The sequence below is a fragment of the Bombus pyrosoma genome, linkage group LG15, assembly GCF_014825855.1.
Source record: "Bombus pyrosoma isolate SC7728 linkage group LG15, ASM1482585v1, whole genome shotgun sequence".
Taxonomy (NCBI): domain Eukaryota; kingdom Metazoa; phylum Arthropoda; class Insecta; order Hymenoptera; family Apidae; genus Bombus; species Bombus pyrosoma.
This window is the reverse complement of record NC_057784.1, coordinates 10449763-10459072: the sequence shown is the minus strand read 5'-3', so window position 1 is coordinate 10459072 and position 9310 is coordinate 10449763. Positions and strand designations below refer to the sequence as shown.

At 37.2% G+C, this 9310-nt stretch overlaps 2 protein-coding genes across 5 annotated transcripts in view; both read right to left on the bottom strand.

Annotated features, from left to right (window-relative positions):
* Positions 1 to 100: 100 nt before the first annotated feature.
* Positions 101 to 8010, bottom strand: LOC122575599 (tubulin polymerization-promoting protein homolog). 2 transcript variants are annotated; one of them, XM_043744727.1, is made up of 5 exons: positions 7858 to 8000; positions 6481 to 6589; positions 3928 to 4327; positions 3401 to 3533; positions 101 to 2780 (listed from the first exon to the last, which is right to left on the bottom strand). In XM_043744727.1, exons 3-5 carry the CDS (start codon positions 4317 to 4319, stop codon positions 2601 to 2603), a joined length of 705 nt encoding a protein of 234 aa, XP_043600662.1. In that variant the 5' UTR covers positions 4320 to 4327; positions 6481 to 6589; positions 7858 to 8000; the 3' UTR covers positions 101 to 2600. The 2 variants fall into 2 exon arrangements, with proteins under 2 accessions (XP_043600662.1, XP_043600661.1); XM_043744726.1 differs by lacking the exon at positions 6481 to 6589 and having other exon boundaries at positions 7858 to 8010.
* Positions 7858 to 9310, bottom strand: part of LOC122575590 — a 24682-nt gene continuing 23229 nt past the window's right edge. For 2 of the 3 annotated variants that reach the window (XR_006319470.1, XR_006319473.1), the window contains one exon: positions 7858 to 8113. The gene's annotated coding sequence lies outside the window, so the exon portion shown is untranslated. Of the gene's footprint in view, positions 8128 to 9310 lie in introns of all 3 variants that reach the window. The other variant, XR_006319472.1, reaches the window with a different exon arrangement.

The window sequence follows — 9310 nt, the reverse complement described above, 5'->3', positions numbered from 1 at the left end:
GCAAGACAAATTTCACAGCTTGACTCGAACATTCTATCGACTTAAATAATCCTACTTTATTCTAAGAATATTAGGAAAGAGTGGCTAACAGCATGAGAAATTTCCTTCAACTTGCCTTTATTATATCGAATGATCAGAAGTCTTCTAAAATTAGAAGAGCATCCATCGAGGTACGTTGTCCCTTAAATGGCTTAAATAAGTGTACAGTGTACATTCATCGATTAAAGAGAAGTCATACAGTGCTTTACAGATACGACGTATCTTGCTTTACAGGCACTCTTGTGAAAGCGAGATAATTTTCTAAATTGAAAACAAAATTGCAAAGAATTTTTCAAGATAAATAGAATATAAAGAATACGAAGAACAGATATATCATAGTATTAAATCAACGATAATCTTTTCAGTATTTTTCTGAGGATGTAACATAGAATAAATAATATTTTTGTTCCAATATTCTTTAAATACCTGATAATAAAAAAAAAGTACCTTTTCGCTTTCACAGTCGTACCTCCAAATTGAAAATGGTGACTTTCATTTAAATATCTCGGAGAATTAGTACCAAGAGAGAGTTACGGATTTTGGTCTTGCCGCCATTGCGCGCCAGGCGGTCATCTTTTAAGTACACTTTAATTCGATTAATGTGTATATAACCATAAATATCTCGAAATTCGCATAATCACATTAATGCAATCACGATTCCATCGTATACTTCAACCTTTCGTGTCGACCATATACACATTGTACATATATGGTTTCACAATCTGACACACTTGAACTAATGTTATTAGTCAAATTATACAAATTACTCTGCCATATTACACGAATTGCGAATTTCTATACAAATTTCTGTTCGTATGAACACATTTAAAGAAATAGAATTTATATAGAGATTTGTTTCGCCTATTGCAAATTGTAACAAATGCTCTATTTAATAAAAAGTCGCAGTCTAATAAATATCATTGCAAATATAATATTAATAAATTTGCTGATAAAAGAAACGAAAGCTTTTATAAGTGAATTTTTTATCTTATTTGAGATTTGAAAAATTATAAAGCTGTAAAAAAGGAAATCTATGGCGTATAACTTGAAACTTGTAACTAGTCGATTTACGAATATTATTATTTAGTAAATTATTATGCAAGAGGGCCCTGAAAAAGTAGCTTTGCACCAAAAACCCGCGCGATGACCCTCGAAGAGGATAGCAGAGAGTATACACGCGCACGTACGAATACTTAAGCGTTGAGTTTGGTAATAAGTTCGTTCGCCTCTGCCTAGCGTATGTATTTTATAACGTTTCGAAGAATATCACAAAAATGTTCGCAGAATGTAAAGATACGCGTATTTGAATTCTTTTTATGAAAGATATATATCTTTATATAGAGAAACAGGATAAAAAAGTTATTCCTTGATTATAGATAAATGTTATACGAATGTAGTAACGCTCAACGTAAGCTCATTACTCAACCTAATAGAAGAAATTAGAATTGTCCGCTCTGCAACTTTGATTTCGTCGTTCCAGTAATTTTCGTAAAATCTCGATAAACTTCGACTAATTCTGACTAGCATTCGCGTAAATCTACATTGCTATAATTTCCATGCTGTGTTATATACTATCTACGATCGAGAACAGCGTACAAAAGAAAATTTCGAAGCTTGAGTATCTGCCAACTAATGCCTTGACGAGTAGCTTTTCAACTTTCGATCGAACACGCGCTTGATAAACGAAGGAAAACCGAGCGATAGTATTTGTACTTGCGACCCTGTCGAACTGTTGTACAATATATACAAGAAAAAAGAAACGCGAGTCAGGTATATTGAATCGGAACCGTGCGAAACGTAACTACGATAGTATGAAAATAGGATAGAATTTATATCATTCTCATATCGTCCCAGCTGGATTATCGATTTAAACGAACCTATTGCGATGAAATCGCCCGCTCTTTGGATTCACTGAGAATCGTACAGAGAAGCAATGATAGAAACGCGACGATTAGTCGCATTGAAACTGCATCACGACCGGCTGATGAATGGTCCAGTGAAAAGCGAAGAAGCTCCGTCCAACGAGCTGGTTGACGTGAAATAAAGTACAAAGCAAACGAGGCACGTAACATTAAACTATGTTTACAGCGTAGAGTAAAAAATCCGAACAGTACGATCTATGTATATTTTAATATCTTCGGAATTGCATTCAGAAGATTAGCAACGAAAAAGTATCTTCGTTAAAATAGCTCAACTCGCAGATGTTTCATAAACTATCCTGCAAAATTGCATTATCATCTACGATAACATAATCGTCCAAATAAACCATCACCAGCTTCCCGAATCGCTGTTCGTCGCGAAGGAAATCGATCTTGAGCGACATTCTTGAAATTCCTCGCTGGGTTGCCCGAAAGGTATCATCGAGGAAAGCTCTCAACGCGTTTGCCGATCATCGTCGTTCCTTATGTCGATTGTCAGCGTGTCAACAGGTTGCAACGGAAGATCCTTGTGCCAGTCGAGGAACGTGAAGAGGCAAGAACGCGACATGTAGCGTTTCGTATGAAGTGCGTGGACGGGACAACAGAGTGTCAAAGACATCGCAGAAGCGCGCGAATCTGAAGCTAGTGGGCCTTGTAGGTGTCTTTATTCTGGTAGCCCTGCACATAGCCGGACTGATCGGGCAGGTCCTTTCGACCAGCGATTCCTTTGCCTTTACCACTCTCGTCGAAACGTTGTTTATGAGAGCCTGTGTATTTACTGACGTCTGTGAGTCTGTCCACTGTGGAAGCCGCTTTGCCCGCCTAAAAAATAGTTAGTTATATAGATAGTGTAAAAATAAAGTAACATAAAGCAATATGATAAAGCAACATATGGTACATATATCGCAAACCTATTTTTACAGTCTCTGATACGGAAATTTCACTTTTACAACTGCAACTACGTGGTATCGAAGGATATAACAAATCGTTAAATTATTTACGTATTCATCTACGTTACTCGATTTGAGAATAAAAACTTGAAATGAAAAATTTAGCTCTAACGAAATCGCTATATGGATTTTTCCAGCATATTCTTGAGACGTTTAACTAATTAAGAGGAAGGTTACTCGACGATTATATGACACGTAGGCGAGAATTTAAGACACGTCGCTGACAAATTATATTTAGAGGTCAGGTGTAGCAATATCGTAAATCTTCAGTGTCGATACCGTGACGAACAAGGTCGCGATAAGTAAATGCACAAACTACCGCTGCTTTAGATTCATTTATGAAACCATCGAAGAAACTTGTTCTCGTCGATCAACTTATGAACTATGAACCTAACCGTGTTCGATGTTAGTCGTTTCTCTAGAAGTAAACTATAGAACGAAGAAATCGACGAATGAAGAAATTTCTGAAGCGTATTTATGTACGAGACTTACTACAGCACCACCGGTAACTCCGGGTGGCCCACAGTTGGCCATTTTCTTCTTCATCTCTGCTAAGTCAACCTTCTTATTTTTAGCCAGTTCTTCCAAAAACGCTTTGTACTGTTCAATACCCAATTTCATTGATCTAAAAGCAGAATCAATTCCTCGTCAACACTTCGGACACTGATCCGTTTGTTATTTTATTGAACTCTACGATATGATTGAAAAAGATGAATATCTTTTCGTAATTATTTTTCCAAATAATCATTTAGACGATTGTATCGTAAGATAAATTACTTTAAAACATCATACATACGTATGTAAAACCTAAATGTATGTTACATGTACATTAACGTACACATACTGGAAAACTAATATTTTTGAATAACAAATATATAATACGTATAGAAAATACATAAAATATATAAAATAAGAATAGCACATTCTTCCTCAGAAATCTGACTTTTAATCTGAAAAAATGCTTCGAAAGATAAATAATCGATGAATTATTATTATTCGCATCATCGGTATTCTCGTACTTGTGTTTCTTAAAGTAAATGCCCGTATCAGTGGTAGTGATCTTCTTTCCATCGATCACCTTCGCTTGTTTCATCCATTTGTCGCTCTGACTCAACGTGATCAGTTTCCCGTCGCTTTTTGGGTCACCGAATTTCGAAAACGCCTTAAAGCTTGCCAAAAAGCTTGCAGGCTGAGTGGCACTGGGGCTGCTAGGCGCCGAACTTCCGCTCTCGTCTTCGATCTTCAAATTTGCTGCCTTGTTAGTCACTGCTTCTTCGGCTGACTTCTTACTCGCATCGTTCGTCTCCGCTTTCGTTTCAACTTCAGCGTCGCTTTTCTCCGCCTGAGCATCGTTCTGCTCTATCTTCGTGTCGTTTTTCTCAATTTCATTGTCGGTCTTCTCGGCTTGCATATTTGTGTCTAAAATATCACAAAGAAATTAGAGGATGCATGATTTGAAACAGTTGACGCTAGAACGAAAATCCATCGATTTAGTAGACTCAGCGTGAGAAATGCATCGTATAATGGAAAGCGAGCGAATCAGGGTCAAGTTTGAGCAAAAAACAGCGGCGCTAAATGTATCTACACGCTATTACCATCCAGGTAGACATATCGGCGACGTTTTGAGGTCAAGTAACGCGAGCTATCGGTTTAACATAATTCCCGTAGGCGACTCGACGAAATTGACACTTATGAGCTAATCAGCTATCGAACAGCGTTCCTTAATCCACGCCAATTACGCACGATTACGTAAATCTTTCACGCAGATAAATGAAATCTGTTCTACTAATTTCGTTACTTAATATCTATCCAATACAATTTCGTTGATCGAATCGATACCAGTTGCGCGTCTTGGAACAATCCATTAGCCGATCTTATCGACGTGTTGCAAACAATGATTCCCGATTGAGTTAATCAGTCCAGAATTTCTATGACGAAACAGGCTTTTGAGAGTCGACCGGCTATCGGGAATAATTGTACTTTTCCATATTGGTTTGCTTTACGTAGACAGTATTGTGTCTCGAGGCATTGTTGCGAATAAAGCAGGCAAAACTACAATGGAACGACTGCAGCTCTTATTTGACTTTCTATATTCCAAGGGAAAGAGCATTCTCTGATAAATCATTCGGTTTTATCGTCATTTCAGTTAAGAGACTTCGTTGTTTAAACACTGTGACAGAAATGAAACACTTTGTCTTTTGGAAAATGATATCTCTTGGTAGCCCATTTCTTTGATTATCGATCCAAGGTTTCCTATACACCACGTATGCAATGGTATAAATAGGGAAACATTTTCAAATATAAACATTATGGTCATTTTTATCTGTATCTTTTTCTAAATATAACAAGATCTGAAAGATATACTTTAAGGCTCCATAAATATAGAGTAACTTTAAATGGTGTAGCTAGACAAAATGATCGGAGCTGTCCTTAAGTTGAATTTATTTAACGATGAATCGTCGACCGATCAATAACTTATCGATAGAAAATTTCTTACGTAAAAATTTTGAAAAGTTTCTGATACATTGTACATCTTTTATTACACGATGTTCCTTTCTATGGAAATATCGAGTTAATAAAAACCTTCGCGTGCTTCTCTCAAACCGTAAAGTATCGAAAAACAAAGCTAATATTAGCGAGGCTAATAGAATCGTAATTTATCTGAAGCTATCCGCAAACATTCTCGTGTTCATAACAGTTTATTAACAGTTTATTATTAACGGCTACACACACCGTGCAATTTAGGAAACAACCTTACTCGTACGTTAATCTAATTGAATCCATCGTTCATTTTCCATTTCTTCAAAGACGACGAATTATTTCGCCGATTTCATGCTCGTCGATATCATCGACAGTTTATTTACGATGAAACTTCGTTCATAGAAACTTCGTTTATATTTCAGCGAAATGTTAATTACTGCTTGGTTAATGGTCAGGTGAATTCGTCTTTGCCCGCATGGGAACGGTACAAACGACAGAAGGTCAACAACAAGCTGGAGAAACGTTGTTATTTCACGACTATAAATAGAGATTACGACGACATTCGTGTTAGCGCAATTAGCAAGGAACAGGAAGCGGGGAGCGATTGAGTAATACCGATCAGGTGTCGAATGAGCGCATTTTGTGTACTAAGGTGAGGAACATACACGAATCTCTATGACACTGGCCTTTGTTCTCGTCGATTTTTCTGCTAAATAAATAATTTTTAACGATTAGACTGCTTAGACTGTAATAAAAGTACGAGAACGCACAAAATGTCTATGATACGCAAACATATAGAAAATATTCAAAGTACAAGATCCAAAGAAAAATCGAATGTCCAAAGTAAGCGACCCTAAATAAAATATATCCAATCCAAGTCCATGATCCAAAGAAAAATCGAATATTCAAAGTAAACTCGTATTAGTATTTAGAGATTTATCACATATGAAATAAATCGCTATTTAAAGTCCATTTCTTTATCTATAATTAAAAAAATAGGATTTTGTATAAAAATCCAATCTATCAAGAACTACGAAGACATTCTACGATAAAAGATAGATAATAATATTAATATTGCATTATGAACTCACCGTGTCAATTAGTACCCGAAGTAGAAGTCGAAGGAGCAAACCTAATTACGCGCAATGGCACCGGACGAAGAAGGACAAAAATGTAATCACTGCTGCATCATTCTGCAGACTAAACGAATTGTCACGATTAATGAAAATGATCGATTTATACGACTGATAAGACGTTGATTTGCTCGCAAGGATTTATCGCGAGAGAGGAACGAGCCGACTGGCGATGGAAGGAAACAGAGAAGAGAGAACAGTGGAGCCGCGGTTTGTGTACAAGCTGAAATGCTGTTGAACGCAGGTTTCAGCTAGGAATCTGTGCCGTAGGGCGCATGTGTTATATCGATCTCCTCGTTCAACGGAGCACGCAGTCACCCTTCTCGATATATCTTTGAAACTGCGTTTCACCCTTGGCTGCAGCCGAAATGAGATCCGCGGGGGTCCCATTCTAACAAAACGCCTCGTCGAACGATCAGACAGACTATTAAAATCCTCGTGAGTGATATTCTCGGCCTGTCTAAAGTTTAGCGATGAACTCAATGTCTGATAAAATTGAGAAATAGATGGGAAATTTCACGCAGCTGGTAATAATAATTATCGACTCGTTAACGTTGACGAAAGTCGATCGTTAAAACAGCCCTCTAAATTGTTTCGTTATTTGGTAATTCAGTATTTGTTAAATAAAATTGCCGAAGAATTTTATAAGAATAAAAGCATAGATAGGAAATCGCTTCTTTCGCTAGGAGTTCCCTAAATTGTTTTCTTATTATTCATTTTCTACATACAGTAATTGTATTTTTTTTTAATAAATAGAAAGTAGTTGAAATTTGGACGAGGCTCTTGTCAAGCGAATTTCCTATGTGACTGCATCGTTATATTTGATAACAGACTAAACACGCGATTCCGACATATACAACGAAACGAACTCGTTTCTCTTTATCTGTAGCCAGTGAACGTTCGTCGATGTCGTTCTCGTTCGTATTCTGGAAAAGCTGTGCGATACTCGTTATCTCTGCTCGGGATGCCTCTATTCGCTTTTATATTTGGTCATTACGTCAACGATATTACGACAAGCATCGAAATAGCCGAGTCGCCGCTCGACTAAGGGAAGCAAACCGAACGAATGAAATTCGCGTCGATATTATTTAAATGGGCCTCGGTGATTTAGAGAAAAATTGGTCGAGACACACTTTAACATTTTATCTATCCCCATTAACAATGTACAATCGAACCATTTGGCGTTAAAAATGCTAATAATTACAATGTTGTGCTGTTGTACATCGCTAAATATATGAATAAAATGATTATAATTGGAATAACTGATTATAAATTGAATCCCGTTTCTTTAATTGATGATGATAATGCGTTAGGGCGATTAGTAGAAGTGGTCACCTTTTCAGCTAATTTATTGCCACACACCACCGTGCAACCCCTTCAGAGTATTCACGCACTGTATTGATTCTTGAACTTCGTCAAGTTGAACACCGGATTTCTAGTGTATTTTAGTCGCGTTCATCACCGCAATTCCAGCCTGGATGAGACTGAAAACGAAACTGAACTTCCTCCACTACTGCCGCCAACATCATCCCCACCTACACCAGTAACACCTTCAACTGTACTCGTCACTCCTGTCACCTACTTTCTTCTTCTACGCATAAAAATCTGTATTATTCATTGTCAATTAATCATTCATTTTATACAATATATTACTTGTTTCTCTGTTTGCAATGGCAAATTATCGCGATATAATCTATAACCTCGAGTGTTTGCTTAATGTACGCGATATATGTACTCATTCCGCGATATGATTAGCGATAATATCGAAGAAATATACAAATAATAGATAATATTAACGTCTATCTGTGTAAGTTTCTACAAATGTTGGAACTTTTATTATGCAACATGAAGAAATACGGATGTAATGTAGACACAATAGGCTTAACCATTCGTTGGTTTTATTCCATCAATTCTAAATCTATTCCACGATTATAAACCCAAAGTTTAATGTTAAGGTTCCATCAATCACAGCGGATAAATGCTTCCATCTAAAAGCTCCTGTGCATACACGAAATCGACTTCTGACAATATCCTTGACCTGTTCCCATGGGTCCCAGAGAAGTCTGAAGTTGACTTTTGTACATTCAAGTAGTATGACTCAATGACACGGTCATACGACTCACTGTGGCTATCCCCACCATCCATCGGATTCTACGAAACATACAGGTATAGAAAACGTACGCATAAATGTTTGATCGCGAAACGACAGATCGTCAACTAGTTATACGTTATGACCCTCGAGTCGCTATGAAAATTATGGATTAGCCTTTTCTATATCGAAGCGTGCACTTACATATAGTTGTCGACAAATAAGTAGCTGCGCTAGGGGCTCTAGAGGCGGATTTTTCCAGTCAGCGACTACTTATCTGTCAGCTAATGATTTATACGCTTCGCCAGTTGTTCATTTACTCGATTCCTCGTTGCGTCCATGTATAAAATGACTCTCTAATTTTGATTTCCTTAATCATCGAATAAAAAAATAAATGAGAAGTTATAATGCAGAACCATATGCATTTCGCTTGTCAACTTACTAAGCGACAGAGTGCGATGGGTACGCGTGTGTGAGAAGCGCGCGTGAGCGAAGGGCATTCCTATCGGTTACTTATCTGGCGGCTATTTAACTCTACTAACGACTGTACTGACTTACAGCTATACAACATCAATTGGGCACAGGTTAAGCGTCGGTAAAGTGGGTGAATTATTAATTATGATAATTTACTACCATTATACAATTTATGAAACGAGTTTTCATTACTACCTCGTGTCAAATGTCACGGGAGAATCTTGA

What these genes read in the sequence shown, in the direction of transcription:
- LOC122575599 (XM_043744726.1), bottom strand. Translation starts at nt 4,319, where the DNA reads ATGCAAGCCGAGAAGACCGACAATGAAATTGAGAAAAACGACACGAAG. An exon ending in ATTTACTTTAAGAAACACAA is followed by an intron (nt 3,534 to 3,927) that starts GTACGAGAATAC and finishes TTCTGCTTTTAG; the next exon opens with ATCAATGAAATTGGGTATTG. An exon ending in GAGTTACCGGTGGTGCTGTA is followed by an intron (nt 2,781 to 3,400) that starts GTAAGTCTCGTA and finishes ACTATTTTTTAG; the next exon opens with GCGGGCAAAGCGGCTTCCAC.